The sequence below is a fragment of the Oryctolagus cuniculus genome, chromosome 6 (assembly GCF_051225735.1).
Source record: "Oryctolagus cuniculus isolate XC-2025 breed Fujian yellow rabbit chromosome 6, ASM5122573v1, whole genome shotgun sequence".
In the NCBI taxonomy this organism is placed as follows: domain Eukaryota; kingdom Metazoa; phylum Chordata; class Mammalia; order Lagomorpha; family Leporidae; genus Oryctolagus; species Oryctolagus cuniculus.
The window spans coordinates 146,015,041-146,031,724 of record NC_142872.1 but is presented as its reverse complement, the minus strand read 5'-3'; the positions used below and the strand labels follow the sequence as shown (position 1 = coordinate 146,031,724).

Here is a 16,684-nt window from a genome sequence, read left to right as displayed (position 1 = left end):
GGGTCTAATCACCCATTTTACAGCTTAAATCGCTGAGCTAGTGAGGTTATCGCACCTGTTTGCACAGAACGCCCCTCCTTTCGGGAGGTTCACTGTTAGCAGCCGGCCCCTCGCCGGGATCCCGTCTACCTGGCTCGTCGCAAACCTTGTCCTCCATTTTCCTCAGGAAGCTTGCGCTAGAGCTCTAGTCTAAAATTCCGCGTCCCCTCTCGCCTCCCCCACTAGGTGTCTTGTCCGCGTGGCAGACTTTAACAGATCCCATTCCTAGAGCACACACGCGACTGCACTGACAGTTCTGTCGCGCAAGCCCCGCCCACAGACGGATTTCCTGGCTGCGGCCTCCGACGCCCTGCACTTCCGGTGACGCCGGAGGTCAGAGGTGACAGGCAAGATGTCGGTGGCTAGGCGCTTGGAGCAGTTGCGGAGTAGAGCCTCCGTGTGACTGAAGTTCCGCGGCGGCTGGCCGGCCGGAGCCGGAGCTAAGGAGCCGTTCGAGGCGGCGGCGATCCGGCCGCGGGGCGTGACTTTGGGGACCGTGAGGGGTTGGGAAGCGCCGGGTCCCCGGGACCTGGAATGCCTCGCAGCCCCCAGTGAAGCCGGGAAGTCCAGCTCCGCGGGACCGCTTCATGCCGCCGACTGGTTTAGAGCCCACCAGAATGAACAGGAAGAAAGGAGACAAGGGTTTTGAAAGCCCAAGGCCGTATAAATTATAAGTATTTGTTTATCTGCCCTTTTTTTGCTCTTGTTTTCGTTATATTTTTTGATTGCTTGAAACTGAGCTTGGTGGGCGGGGAGTCGGTGGAGAGCTAGAAACCACTCGCTGTGGTGCAGATGGTGTTTGTAGGGCGACAACTCTTAAAGTTCTGAACTTTTTTTTTCCTAAGTAAATTTATTTTTGTGGCTGTTGCTTGATTTAAGACAAGCAAGAATCCCTCCTTGTAAGGTTTTAAAGTGAACATAGTCCCTACTTACACTTGGGTACAGTTAGGCTGTTCGTTTAGTAATTGAAACTATCCTTCTATTTTTATTTTTTTTCCATATACAACCCATCAGGTCGTCTGCATCAACAACATAAACTTCCAGAGAAAATCCGTTGTGGTAAGTTTATTCTCAGCAGTTGGTAAAGAGTAACAGGTTCATCTCACAGCACAGCCGTATCCATGGATTCACCCAAATACTGCTCAGAAACATTCAGAAAAGAAAAATTGCCTTTGTACTGAATATGCAGACATTTTTCTTGTCATTGGTCCCTAACCGAAACAGAATAGCAGCTATGTTGATACCATTTACATTGCATTCTGTGTAATAACTGCATGTTTAAATGATTTAAAGTATATACAAGGACATGTATGGGTTATATATGAATAATGCATAAAGTAAAAGATTTGAGCCTCTAGTTTTTGGTATCTGTGGGGGTTCTGAAACCAATCTTCTATAGAAACTCTAATATTCTTCCAGATAATTGTGTTTCAAGAATAAGTATGACTAAGAATTCAGGTGTGTGTAATTCCAAGTGCTGTGGTCCTGCTGTTACTCTTGTTTTTCCTCAAGTCTCCTCTTTTCTTTCGTTGCTTTTTCTTGATTAGAATTTTATTTCTTTAACTTTGTTGTGGAATATGAAAGCCTATATAACCGGATGTTTTTAGAATTGTGCATGAAACATGACTAAGTGCACAGTCAGATTTTTCTCACAAATAAGTTTAGTATGTTCACTAATTGACTTGGCTACTAAGCGGCCACATTTTTTTTTTTTTAAGATTTATTTATTTATTTGAAAGGCAGGGCCACAGAGAGAGATCTTCCATCTGCTGATTCACTCCCCAAATTGCTGCAATGGCCGGAGCTGGGCTGGTCTGAAGCCAGGAGCCTCTTCTGTGTCTCCCACACGGATGCAGGGGCCCAAGGATGTGGGCCATCCTCTACTGCTTTTCCAGGCTGTAGCAGAGAGCTGATTGGAAGTAGAGCAGCAGCTGGGTCTCAAACCAGCACTCATACGGGATGCCGGCAGTGCAGACGGTGACTTTACCTGCTATGCCACAGCACTAGCCCCCACTTTCATTTTTTAATTCTTAGTTGACCTGGATTAAGTGGTATTGCTTTGTCACGAGGTTTTAGATAGAACATTTGAGGTCTAATTAAAACACAGGTGATGTTCCCTTTAAGGCTGAGAGAATTGAGGTATATGATTGTTTGGTTTTAACATTTTGATTTTGAGATCTATCAAGACATTCAGGTAGACATCATACTAAAATCCAAAATTTTTTACCATGACCCACAGGACCCTAAAAAATGTGGCCTTGGACTACTCCTTTGAGCCTTCTACTCTTTTCTTCTCTTCACTAGCTGTACTGGCCTTCTGGCTATTCCTTGAACATACTTAAACTCATTCCTGTTGCAAGATTTTTGGGCTTGGACTTCCTTTAACTAGAAGACTTTCTTTTCTTTCTTTCTTTTTTTTTCTTTATTTGACAGGTAGAGTTCTAGACAGAGAGAGAGAGAGAGACAGGGAGAAAGGTCCTCCTTCCGTTGGTTCACTCCCAAATGGCCGCAATGGCTGGAGCTGCGCCGATTCAAAGCCAGGAGCCAGGTGCTTCCTCCTGGTCTCCCATGCAGGTGCAGGGCCCAAGCACCTGTGCCATCCTCCAGTGCACTCCCAGGCCACAGCAGAGAGCTGGACTGGAAGAGGAGCAACCGGGACTAGAACCTGGCACCCATATGGGATGCCGGCACCACAGGCGGAGGATTAACCAAGTGAGGCACAGCACCGGCCCCAAAGACTTTCTGTTTTTTTCATTCAGATCATTGTTGAGATGCCATTTGTTCAGAGAAGCCTTTTTTTTTTGGACTAGGCACTTTAAAATGATTGTTTCCTCTGTTACTCTCTAAAATCCTAGCTTGCTTTATTTATCCCTACATGACTGATCCTATAAGACTAATTGTTCCCCTTGGGGTAAAAATGTGCTAGTCTGTCTTGAAACACTCAGAAGGCTTGTATTACTAGAAGAAAGAGGGGGAGAGATTAGAGGAATAGGCCAGGACTGGAATATGTGGTGGACTATGGTAAAGTATTTTTGGATTTCATGATATTATGTAGTGTTTGGATATATTGATGTTACACTGTTTTGGAATCATTCATTATCTGTTTTCTTGCCTACTGTGTAAGCTTTATAAAAGCACTGATTTTCTGTGTTTCCTTTGATCCACTATCCCCATCCAGAATGGTGTTAAATAAATACTTTCAAAATGAGTAGATAAAAGTAGTTCAGAGTGAAGATAGAGGTGCCTGGAGGGGAATATGGATTTATGTGTTAAGCTTCAGAGACAGGTGTGATCTCTTGGTACTATCTAAATAGAAAAGAAACACAAGACCAATGATAAAATTCTGTTGAACACGTACAGGTATTGAAGAAGGGGAAATGGCACAGTGATGACTGAGAAAGAGGGGTCTGAAAGACAGAAGTAGGAATCATTGGTGTGCTATGAAGCAAGAAATTCTGTACTTGTTTTTGTCCTTATTGTCACCTCTGGAACACTTTCCCTAACCAGGTCTTCATATCATTCTGGTTTCAGTCCCAGCATTACCCTCTGGGTCTACACAATCTAAATTACTCTCTTGAACACTATCACATTGATATATTTTGTTTTATTCCTAACTAATTGTTTCTTTAGAAATTGTCCTTATTCATTTGTTTTAAGTTTTAGAATAAAAGAGTTTTTTTGTGTGTGTGTGTTTCAGTCATTACTGTAATGCCTAGAACATGTCAAATAAGAAAGTATGTATTGGGGGCCTGGCACTGTGGCACAGAGGGTTAGGCTGCTGCTTGCAGTGATGGCATCCTATATCAGAGCACTGTGTCCTGTCCGGGCTACTCCGCTTCTGATCCTGTTCCCTGCTAATATGTCTGGGAAAGAGCAGAAGATGGCCTAAGTGCTTGGGCCCCTTCCACTCACGTGGGAGACCTGAATTGGAGCTGCAAGCTCCTGGATTCAGCTTGGTCTAGCCCTGGCCATTGAGGCCGTCTGGGGAGTGAGCCAGTGGATAGAAGATGTCTTTCTCTGTCTTTCCTGTCTCCTCAGTCACTCTGCCTTTCAATAAAATAAATCTTTATATGTATTTAGAGAGAGAGAATGGAAGAGGGGCTGATGTTGTGACGTAGCAGTTTAAGCCACTCCCAGCAGTGCTGGCATTCCTTATGGGGACCAGTTCAAGTCCTGGCTGCTCTGCTTCCGATCCAGCTCCCTGCTAATGTGCCTGGGAAAGCAGTGGAAGGTGGCCGGAGCACTTGGGCCCACGTACCCACATCGGAGATCCAGATGAAGCGCATGGCTCCTGGCTTAGGCCTGACCCAGTCCTGGCCATTGCAGCCATTTGGGAAGTGAACCAGTGAATGAAAGATCTATCTCTGTCATCTCTCTCTCTAACTCTGTCTTTCAAATAAGTAAAATAAATCTTTAAAAAAGAGAGAGTATCAGTAGAAGAAATATTTCAAGTAGAAGGGTGTCATCAGTATTATCAAGTACTGAAGAAAGAGAAAATAGTATGAGAACTCAAAAGGTTGGTGGTTTTCATAATTTAAAGATCATTGATGACCTTGGTGGATACAAATTCAGTGGGGGTAATGGAGAGGAGCCAGTTAGTAGGTTAAAGAAAAGTGGAAGCAAAGAAGCAGAGGGAAGGAGACAAAAAGAAAAGGACTTAGGTCAAAGGAAGTGGGTGTTTTTGATATCCAAGTGTGAGGGGGATTGGGAGTAGTGGCAGAAATACTGGCTGGAGCATAGTAAAGGGGAGGAAAGAGCTAGCATTGAAGGACTGGTTAATTCACTTAACAGTCACGTATTCACTTACTGGAAGTGCAGAAAAGACTTAAGAGATGACACAAGGTCCCAGTAAAAGAATGAAAGATTCAGAAGAAAGTCCAAGGGATTCAAAATAGTTTTACCTGTTAATCTATTGTTTCTTAGCTGGGAATGATTTTTCCCCTTAACGGTATGCTTGGCCACACTAGGAGACATATTTGGTTGTCACATCTTTGGTGTCCTTGGTATTTCTTGTAGAGGCCTGGGATACTGCTAAACATCTTGCAGTGTCCAGGACAGCCCTCGTGACAGAAACATTCCAGCCCAAGATGTCAGTGGTGCCAAAGTTGAAAAACCCTGTTCTAGATCATTTGAGTAGTACTTCATTCCCTTTCTCCTGGCATCTGAGAATACTTTATGTCAACTCTATCATGGTTCTTTATGTCCCGTATATATGTATTCTTGTATAGCATCTACTTCTAAATTTCTTTTTATGTACTTTATAAATTTTAATTTAAATTTTCTCAATTAAATGTTTTTCTCCTGTATCATTCAGTAAACATTAAGTAAGCACTTAATATGTTCAATTTGAGTGATTGGGTAGATGGTTATTTTATTTTCTGTGTGTGAGTGCAATGAGAAGGAGGGGGTTGAGGGAAAGAGTTGTAGGTCACATTAGAAAATGATACATTTCATGTGCTTTTGGCCTATTAAATAGAGCTGAACAGTGAGTGGCTATGTATGTGCAGTTAAAAAATGGTGGGAGGGAGATAGAGATTTGGAACTTCTTGTTTTTTTTTGTTTTTTTTTTTTCTTTCTTAAGGTTTATTTGAAAGGCAGAGTTACGCGGGTTGGGGAGAGAAAGAGAGTCTCTTCCATCTGCCTGTTTACTCAGTGGATGTTGGAGACTTCCATAAACATTAATGAATAGGCTTAGAAGATAGTGTGAATAGCAGAACACAAATAAAATAGTAGAAAGTCTATCAAAAATATTTATTACCCATACACTGGATTCCAGCTATGATTTTAAGTGTCTTCTTCTGGGTAGTAAATTGCTCAATTGTCATAAAAACCCTAAAAGGTTGTGAGTATTTTACACGTGAAGAAACTGAGGCACAGAGTACTAGAGTAACTACCCTGATACCATACAATACTAGGTGGTAGAGCTGGAATGTAATTACAAGTCTTATCTCCAGAACACATAAATTTAATTATGATACTGTACTGTCCCTGCTCTTACATGCTATATGAAATCCTGTAAATGGCCAAAAGTGGTTAACAGGAAGGATATGTTCTAAAACACACCAATATTTCTAATGAAGATGTTCTTTGTCTTTACAGGGATTTGTGGAACTGACTATATTTCCTACAGTCACAAACTTGAACAGAATCAAGTTGAACAGTAAACAGTGTAGAATATATCGAGTAAGGGTCAACGATTTGGAAGCTGCTTTTATTTATAATGATCCAACCTTGGAAGTTTGTCACAATGAATCAAAACAGTAAGTTATATATTTTATTTAAAAATCAGTATTTCTAACAAGTGATTCTGGCAATATAAAGTAGATTTTTTCAATTACTTTCCTGCCTTTGATTTTTTTGAACTATTCATAAATATTGGAAGTAATTTCCTTTCTTTTTCTTTTTAAAGATTTATTTATGTTATTTGAGAGGCAGACTTCAGAGAAAGATGGACAGACAGAGATATTCTATCTGTTGGTTTACTCCCCATATGACTACAATGGCCAGGGCTGAACCAGGCCAAAGCCAGGAGCCCTGAATTCCACTAGGTCTCCCACATAAGTGATAGGTACTCAAACGTGTGGGCCATTTACTATTGCTTTCCCAGGCACATTAGCAGGAACATGGATTGGAAGTGGAGCAGCCGGGAAGTGAACGAGCATTTATATGGGATGTCAGCATTGTAGACGGCTGCTTAACCTTCTGCACCACAATGCCAGCCTCCAAAAGTAGTTTTTGATGAATCAGCTGGTCACCATAACCTGCAGATCAGAAACTACTTTAAAAGGTTCATAACGTATTTTGACTGCTTTAAAATATCTTATAAAAATGTTTTGTCTAAAATATCCATTCACCTTAAATAAGATTACACCTATTGAGGTTTACTTCCTATTCTTATCCGTAAACTTACTGTGATGAATTTTATGTTGTATTTTTTTCTATATAATATTTCCATTATTTCATGTGTACATGTGTGAGTGTGTGTATATGAATATGAATACATGAAGGAATCACTTACTTTTATGGTCAGGTTATATTCTGTTTACTCAGTATATTATAGTTTATATGATTATTCTCCAGTTGTTTGACATTTGCATAGTTTCCAGCTTTTGCAGTTTTAAATAGTGTTTTGTGACTATTTTGGCAATGAAAAGGTTTATTTCCCTTTTGAATTAATAGTAAATAGGCTTATTTACTATTCTTGGGGCTTTTACTATTTTACCTAATTGTGTCCCATTGAGATTTTTAATACTCTGAATACTATCAACTATATTTGAGGGAACTTGACTTTTCAAGGTTTTGATAGCACTGGGTTGAAATTTTTGTGATTCTCAGTTTTTTGAGGTAAGATGCCAAAACTCGATTATAAACTCTTTTTAGTTAAGACAGAATTTTAACTCATCTAGCTGTGTAATATTGTAGCGGCTCTCAAATTGTGTTCCCAAATAAGCAGTATAAGTGTCTCCTGGGAACTTTTAAAAAATTTTATTATTTTTTAATTTTTCCTAAAGAAATCTTTTATTTAAGGAATATAAACTTCATGCATTTCATAGGTACAACTTCAGGAATATAGTGATTCTTCTCACCATACCTGGTCTTCCCTCTCCCATTCCCAGTGCCATTCTCCACTAAGATTCACTCTTTTTTTTTTTTTTTTTTTTTTTGACAGGCAGAGTGGACAGTGAGAGAGAGAGAGACAGAGAGAAAGGTCTTCCTTTTGCCGTTCGTTCACCCTCCAATGGCCGCCGCTGCCAGTGTGCTGCAGCCGGCGCACCACGCTGATCCGATGGCAGGAGCCAGGTACTTATCCTGGTCTCCCATGGGGTGCAGGGCCCAAGTACTTGGGCCATCCTCCACTGCACTCCCTGGCCACAGCAGAGAGCTGGCCTGGAAGAGGGGCAACCGGGACAGAAACTGGCGCCCCGATCGGGACTAGAACCCGGTGTGCTGGCGCCGCAAGGCGGAGGATTAGCCTAGTGAACGGCGGCACCGGCCTAAGATTCACTCTTAATTAGCTTTATACACAGAAGACTATCTCTATATTAAGAGCACAACAAATTGCATGAAAAAAAACCCTAAAAAACAAACAAAACTGTTCCTCAACAGTCCAGACAAGGGCTATTCAAAGTGGTTGCATCTTTAAAAAAAAAAAAAGAAAAACAAACAAACAAAAAAAAGTGATTGCATCTTGAAGTTAATTTCACTTGTTTTCTTTCTTTTTTTTTTAGAAACTTAATTAACTTTAATGAAGCACCAAAGAATGATACATCTTTTACGAGCACTTAGACATAATTATAATACAATTCTTTGAGGACAGAGGTCCTACATGAGAAGTTAGTGCACAGTGAATTTTGTAGTTAATGGAACAATTAACACTGATGTACGACATCAGTGATCACCTGAGGCTCTTGACATGAGCTGCCTAGGCTCTGAAAGCCTTTTGAAGCCACAATCTCTGTCAGTATTTAGACAAGGCCATAAGTAAAGTAGAAGTTCTCTATTCCCTTCAGAGTAAAGTACCTCTTTTTTTAATGACTTTCTTTCCACTGGGGTCTCACACACTGAGGTCTTTCATGTAAGACATTTTTTGCCACAGTGTCTTGGCTTTCCATGCCTGAAATGCTCTCTCGGGCTTTTCAGCCAGACCAGCATGCTTTAAGGGCTGATTCTAAGGTCAGAGTGCTACTTAAATTGGTTGTGATTCTATGAGTCTGTTGTGTGGACTGCTACCCATGTTGGAGCATTCACTCCTTTTTAATTCTATCTATTATTATTACCAGAGACTTAATCCTACCCATATGCTCAAACACTTAAGGTGATATTTTTACCACCCAGCTTAAGGGGATTTGGGGTCCCATGGCAAGTTTTTAAACTGTACCCTTAGAAGTAAGTCCTTAGTAATGTATGCAGAACTATCCAGCTTTATAGTTACAAACTTCAAACACTTTTTAATTACAACTTTCTGAACATGGTGATTCTTTGCACCGTGCTTTTGTAGCCACACTTTAGAAGTGACATAAAAAGATTTACTACAGAATCACCTACATTTCCTTTCTCCTGGGAAATTAAAAAAAAATGACAAAAACCATCTGCCTCTGGAGTAGTAAATATACAGCATTAATGAATAAAAACACCACCAATGAAGGAGCCCATAGAGGAAGACCAAAACATCTGTCCTGTCCAACCTAGAGCTCTGGGTTTGATGATAGGGTAAGAAGCCTCTCCATCTGCTCATTTGGGAACACAGCATTTGCACATCTGCTTTATCAGTAATGTGTTGCTACCCAGATCTCACAGAACATGATCTCTTACAGTCCATGAAGGAAACACTGATATCCCTTAGTATCTATTGATGGGGAAGATGCCTTGTTAACTTTAGTGCTATAAATAAAGAAAATCATAAAGGAGAATCTTTTCAAAGCTTAAACTTAGAAATTGGGAATGATAGATGATATTTAACTTTTTCATTTCTGCTAGAACATAGCTGTGTGAGCCTTAGTTACTTAGTAAGTACTTGACTAGAGCTTTTTTCCATCTCTAGAATCTTTATTATTCTATGAAAGAGGTGACATTTGTTATTTTCTCTGGTATTTATCTAGTTTCTGGCTTTTTCAAAAAAAAGATTTGAAATTAGTGTTAGAGTTTTATTAGAAGTTTTTAAAAGTAGCTAATGGAATTAGCATGAAGAATAAACTTGCATAGTTTGGTGTGTACACACAATTAAGTTACTGTGTCATTATTACAAGAGGGAAACACAGATTTGGTTCTTATATTTCTAGTTGCCATAAGCAGAGAGGGTAACACCGCTCTGTGAAATACACCACTTATCCAGAAGAAATACCTTTTTTTGGTAGTTTAGCGTCACAGTGTCTCCCATGAATCATGTTAGTATTTTTAGAGAAAGATAGTGGTTAAGGTCTTTAGCATATTTCCAAATAGTTTTGTTACCAGTTTTGTTTCTGAAATATCTCTCCTTCCTTAATGAACCAATAAATTTCTAATAAAGCTAAAACAAAAAGATAACCATTTTGAAATTGAAAATAAAACTTCAAATTCAGTGGTAAGATTTGGTTTTTAATACATAAGAGAATGTCATAACACACAGAAGTAATGAAAGCTTTCCAATTTCTTATTTGTTTAAAGTTGAGGCATTTGAATCTCCTATTTTTGATAGAAAGAATATACTCAATGTTGATTGAAATTCAGCGTGTTTGAACTAGGGATGGGGCAAACATTTGGAACAGTGGTTAAGACACTGCTTATGGCCGGTGCTGTGGCTCACTAGGCTAATCCTCCGCCTGCGGCGCAGGGACCTCAGGTTCTAGTCCTGGTTGGGGTGCTGGTTCTGTCCCCGTTGCTCCTCTTCCAGTCCAGCTCTCTGCTGTGGCCTGGGAAGGCAGTGGAGGATGACCCAAGTGCTTGGGCCCTGCACCCGCATGGGAGACAAGGAGGAAGCACCTGGCTCCTGGCTTCGGATCGGTGCAGCACGCTGGCTGTAGTGGCCATTTGGGGGGTGAACCAACGGAAGGGAAACCTTTCTCTCTGTCTCTCTCTCTCACTATCTCTGCCTGTCAAAACAAACAAACAAACAAAAACACTGCTTATGATACCCACATATCATACTGAGGTACCTGGGTTTGAGTCCCACCTCTGCTTCCTTCAGCTTCCTGCTAACACACATTCTAGGAGGCACTGGTGATGGCTCAGGTGCTTGGATCCCTGTCACTTGTGTCAGAGACCTGCATTGAGTTCTTGGCTTTTGGCTGCAGCCTGGTCCAGCCCTGGCTGTTGTGGGCATTTAGGGAATTAACCAGAGATGGGAAATCTTTCTTCCTGCTTTTCACATAAATAAAATAGTAAGAATTTTTTTGGAAAAGATTATTGAGAACCCATCTCTTTAAAGAAAAAAATTGGACTCTAGGGAAATATAAGGAAAGGAAACATTAAGAGACTAAAGGCATTTCATATTTTATTCAGCTGTTAGCTGACTTGTTAAATTACCTGTACTAACAATTTAAAGCCATATTGGTCAAGTTTCTATGAATGTTTTGTTTTGGAATCTTTCATATTACAAATAGACTGTAGTTTGCCTTCATAGGAGCTGTGACTCTCGTGTGTTAGCTTTTCTATTTTCACCTATACTTATTACCTTAGACTAAACTGAATGTAGACTTTGCTTGAGAAACTGTATCCATGGATAGGTAGCTCATAGTGCCTGACGTCTTTCTTTCCTCTGTTTCTTTCTTTTCTCTAGATAGACTTTGCAACTTTGAGAAGGCCTTTTTATTTTGTTTGAAGTCTCAACTTCCCAGAATTCCAAGAATTATTTTAATTCCTCTCTCCTGTCTTAATTTCTGTCAAGGAGTAGTAATGGAAATGAAGCTATCTTAGTATATTAATGAAGTAACTGTCCAATTACAGTGAATTTTTAAATTGCTATTTTTATTTTAAAGGTTTCTCAGATTTTGAATTTTAATGTAGACTTCTACACAGGTCTTCCAAATGTTTTATTCATATCACATATAAAAAAATAGGTAGTTCCTTTAATGTTTATGGTTAAGTAACATTTTACCTTGGCCATACTACTTCACTGTCAGCTGTTTTCATTGTACTACTTGAAATTAAATTGTCATGTTGAAACTCAAACAGACGTAAGCTTAGGGGCATTTTGAATTTTGAGTTTTTAGATTAGAGATGCTCGATGTGCAATAGATTCTTAGAGAAAATTCTTTTGCTTCCCTTTATTATTTTTTAAAGATTTATTATTTTTAAAGATTTATGTATTTATTTGAAAGTCAGAGTTACAGAGAGAGAGGAGAGGCAGAGAGAGAAAGAGAGAGAGAGAGAGAGAGAGAGGTCTTCTATCCACTGGTTCACTCCTGAATTGGCCGTAACGGCCAGAACTGTGCCGATCCATCCAGGAGCCAGGAGCAGCTTCTGGGTCTCCCACATGGGTGCAGGGTCCCAAGGACTTGGGCCATATTCTACTGCTCTTCCAGGCCATAGCAGAGAGCTGGATCGGAAGAGGAGCACCCGGGACTAGAACTGGTGCCCATATGAAATGCCGGTGCTTTAGGCCAGGGTTTTAACCTGCTACGCTCAGCGCTGGCCCCACTTTATTTGTTTGTTTGTTTGTTTTTTGACAGGCAGAGTTAGACAGTGAGGGAGAGAGACAGAGAGAAAGGTCTTCCTTCTGTTGGTTCACCCCCAAATGGCCAGTACAGCCAGCATGCTGCGCCGATCCGAAGCCAGGAGCCAGGTGCTTCTTCCTAGTCTCCCATGCGGGTACAGGGCCCAAGGACTTGGGCCATCCTCCACTGCCTTCCCGGGCCACAGCAGAGAGCTGGACTGGAAGAGGAGCAACCGGGACAGAATCTGGTGCTCCAACTGGGACTAGAACCTGGGGTGCCGGCACCGCAGGCAGAGGATTAGCCTAGTGAGCCACGGCACTGGCCACACTTTATTAGTGCTTAATAATCCTCTATAGCATTACTTCCCCAACTCTGTTTTGGTGAGGAGGATTGGAAGCTAAGGGGTGGTGATAATTACAGGGCAAGGGCACATTACCATTTTGCTATTGTCATTTTGAAAACTGAGAACACTTACTATGAGGTTACTCAAGAAAGTTCATGGGAAAATACAGTTAACAGGTTAGTTTATTTGGGTGGAAAAAATTTGAAATACATGTGTAGTTTATTCATAATTTGTATTTTTTGTGGACTTGGTAAAGACCCACTCATATATTCTTGCCCTGTAATTTTTTATTTCTATGTAGTTACTATGAAAGGAGACATTTGATTCCTATATTGAAATCCAAATTCTTATACTGAAATCTAAATCATTAGAAGATTATTCCTCATGACTGAGTTCACAATAAATTCCATTTATAATAACTCATCCATTTTATTTGGACCTCTTTACATTTTCCCAGGAAATGAGGAGATGAAGTGAAAATCATTTCTCATTAAAAAAAAATGAAGTACTCTAATATATAATTTTTAAATCTGGCTTTCTCATTGAACAATGGTTAATTTTTAGTTTTTGAGTTTCTCATAACACAGGAGGGGAAATACAGATTGTATAACCATTCACATTTCATGTCCTTGAGATATTGTTGAAAATAAGTTAAAGCCATAAATATAAAATAATCTTTAAAATTAGAAAGTATGTTAATATTGAGATTTGGAACAGTTGACACCTTCATATATTACTGAACACAATTTGGGTACTCCTATAAAATTAAGCATATGCTTGCCATATGACTCAGCATATGACTCTTGGGTATTTATACTACAGAAATGAAACTTAAAAGTGTCGCTCCCCCTCTTCGTGGAGGAACGACACAAGACCCTGCGCTGTTCTTTCGTCTGCTCGGCCCTCCCCGGGTTTGCTGCTGGTTCTTCCCGGGTTGGCTACTATCCCTTCCACCTCCGTGGAAGGGCAGTTCCCCCTGGCCGCATTCCCCACTTCCGCAGGGGAGCGGCACACCGCCGGCCGGTTCTCTCGGGGGCTGCACGGGTTCCCTTAGATGTTCCCCATAGATGTTCCTGGTGCATGCCGTTTCTCTCCTCCTTTATAGTCCTCCTCCGCCAATCCCAACTCAGCTGCCCACACGCCGAGTACGCTGCTCTCCAATCAGGAGCAAGTCCTACAGTTAATTGGTTGAACTGGAGGCAGCTGTGCGGAAGCTGTTTACTTCTCTCCCAGCGCCATATTGTGGGAGAGCAGATGCATAGAATAAGTCTTAATTCCAGTAACAGTCTAGTCCGGTTTGCTCCCCACAGATCCCCCTTTCTTTTTATTTTTGGCGTTGATACGCGCCTGTCTTCGATGTCCCGCGGCACACACTCTGCTCTACTTGCTAGAGTTGCCACAGGCTCTTACAAGTCCTATCAATCAGGAAAACCGAATCCGGGTCCTCTCTTCGCCATTGTGAGGAGGTTTTTAGGCGCTGATGCGTGCCTGTGTTCGGTGCCCTGCAGCGCATGCTCTGCTCTGCTAGAACTGCCTGCAGGTGTTTACAAAACCTATCAGGCAAACCGAATCCAAGCCTTCTCATTGCCTTATTGTGGGGGAGACTTATTAGTGTTGGTTCGTGCCTATCTTCGGTGACCTGCAGCTCATACTCTGGTCGAGCTTTGCTGGCGCTTACCGCCTTAAATCAGGCAGACCGAATCCAAGCTTAATATTGTTGTATTGTGGGGAAGCCTTACTGATGTTAATTCGTGCCTGTCTTCGGTGACCTGCGGCGCATAAGCTGCTAGCTGCCCGCAGGTGCTCATCGCCTCACTTGATTAGGCAGACCGAATCCAAGCTCTCACATTGCAGTGTTGTAGGGAGGCCTTTTTATTTCTCTATTTCTCTATCTCCGGGCATTCCTATTTCTCCCATTTTACTTCTATCTTCCAGCATTCCTATTTTTCTCACTTTACTTCTAAACTTCTGTTTCTCTTATCCCTGCGGCTTTCCGGCACCTCGCCCCGCCGGCGGGTTCCCGGCTCTGCGCCGCTTCAGCCCGCGCGCCTCTCTCATCTGCGCAGCTTCCCGGCTTTGCGCGGCTCGGCTTCGCGCGCTCCGCGGTCTCCACGCTTAACCCTTTCGCGTCTGAACCACGGCCTCGCCAGCCCCGTTCCCTATCTATTCACGCCCCGTGCTCTCTCTGCACGCGGCGGCTTCCGCGAGTAACACAGCGTAGCTCACGTGTCCGCCACTAGCATTCAATCTAAGTTCCCCGGGCTAGCCTGGCGAATTCAACCCAGCGTACGTCTCCGCCCCACGATTTGGCTTCCCATCCTTTGCTCCCCGGGCTAATCAGACGGATCCCAATCTGGCTTACGTCTCAGCTTCTGGTTTCAACTTTTCGCCCCCTATTCCCGGGCTAACTTGAGAATCCCAAAGTGGCTTTCGTGTCCGCCTTGGCCTGCCCCCCACGGCTTCAATTTCCCTAACATTTTTCTCTACCCGGTATGTTTCCCTAAGTTTTCTTCCAACAATATTCCTCCCTCATTTCTCCTGGCTTCTCCCCACAGTCCGTATCCGAGTCTGTTTGTTCTAGCTTTCACTTTCGCTTTCAACCTTAGAGATTCCTCCCAGCTTCCCCCCGTAGTCCGTATCCGAGTCTATGCCTAGGCTTTCAATAGCTTCTTCCGGCTCCTTTTTCGTCCGGCTTTTCCCTAGGCTGTTTCGAGTCTATGCCTAGGCTTTCAATAGCTTCTTCCGGCTCCTTTTTCGTCCGGCTTTTCCCTAGGCTGTTTGCTAGTTTCTCTCTCCGATATTTTCCCTAGTTCTTCCCGTTTCTTCCCTCCTAAGTTTCATCTCCGTCCTGGGTTTCCTATCCAAGCTAGGTTTCCTATCCGAGTCACGGCACCATTATGTCGCTCCCCCTCTTCGTGGAGGAACGACACAAGACCCTGCGCTGTTCTTTCGTCTGCTCGGCCCTCCCCGGGTTTGCTGCTGGTTCTTCCCGGGTTGGCTACTATCCCTTCCACCTCCGTGGAAGGGCAGTTCCCCCTGGCCGCATTCCCCACTTCCGCAGGGGAGCGGCACACCGCCGGCCGGTTCTCTCGGGGGCTGCACGGGTTCCCTTAGATGTTCCCCATAGATGTTCCTGGTGCATGCCGTTTCTCTCCTCCTTTATAGTCCTCCTCCGCCAATCCCAACTCGGCTGCCCACACGCCGAGTACGCTGCTCTCCAATCAGGAGCAAGTCCTACAGTTAATTGGTTGAACTGGAGGCAGCTGTGCGGAAGCTGTTTACTTCTCTCCCAGCGCCATATTGTGGGAGAGCAGATGCATAGAATAAGTCTTAATTCCAGTAACAGTCTAGTCCGGTTTGCTCCCCACAAAAAGCATACAAAAACCTATACACAAATGTTCTTAGCAGCTTCATCTGTTATAGCCAAGAGATACAAATGGCCAATATATGCTATAGTGATGAATGAATAAACAAATTTGTACAGTTTGTGCATTGTAATACTACTCAGTGGTAAAAAGGAACAACTTTATATATATAATGAAAAAACACCTTGGAAGAATTTCAGAGACATACTTTGTGAAATAAGCCAGTCTCAGAAGTTTAAAATTTCTAAGTACGGGGCTGGCGCTGTGGCTCAGTGGGTTAATGCCCTAGCCTGAAGCGCTAGCATCCCATATGGGTGCCATTTCGAGACCCGGCTGCTCCACTTCCCATCCAGCTCTCTGCTATGGCCTGGGAAAGCAGTGGAGAATGGCCCAAGTCCTTGGGCCCCTGCACCCACGTGGGAGACCCAGAAGAAGCTCCTGGCTCCTGGTTTCGGATTGGCACAGCTCCAGCTGTTGTGGCCATCTGGGGAGTGACCCATCAGATGGAAGACCTCCTTCTCTCTGCCTCTCCTCTCTCCGTGTAACTCTGACTTTCAAATAAATAAATAAATCTTAAAAAAAAAAATCTGTAAGTACGGCTCCATTTATGTGACATAACGGTTAGCACAGGGACTTTTTTGGAGTAATGGAACTGTTTTATATCCATATGATGGTGGTGGTTACCTGAACCTGTACATGGGTTAAAATTTATAGGACTGTGTCCAGTATGCTTTTGCTCTTTGATAATTTATTGTCTTTTTATGGTTCTAAGGTTTTATAACTTTTAGTTTACATACTTATCTAAC

At 42.4% G+C, this 16,684-nt stretch overlaps 1 protein-coding gene across 10 annotated transcripts in view; it reads left to right on the top strand.

The window, feature by feature from the left end:
- The first annotated feature begins 359 nt into the window (after window positions 1–359).
- The window catches only part of TAF2 (TATA-box binding protein associated factor 2), a 136,293-nt gene continuing 119,968 nt past the window's right edge, over window positions 360–16,684 (top strand). For all 10 annotated transcript variants that reach the window (XR_016235916.1, XR_007918706.3, XR_007918709.3 and 7 more), the window contains exons 1-3: window positions 360–710; window positions 1,045–1,098; window positions 6,139–6,299. Coding sequence is in view for 4 of the 10 variants with exons in the window: in XM_051844012.3 (XP_051699972.1) it covers window positions 627–710; window positions 1,045–1,098; window positions 6,139–6,299 (299 nt within the window). In the remaining 6 variants the exon portion in view is untranslated. The remainder of the gene's footprint in view (window positions 711–1,044; window positions 1,099–6,138; window positions 6,300–16,684) is intronic.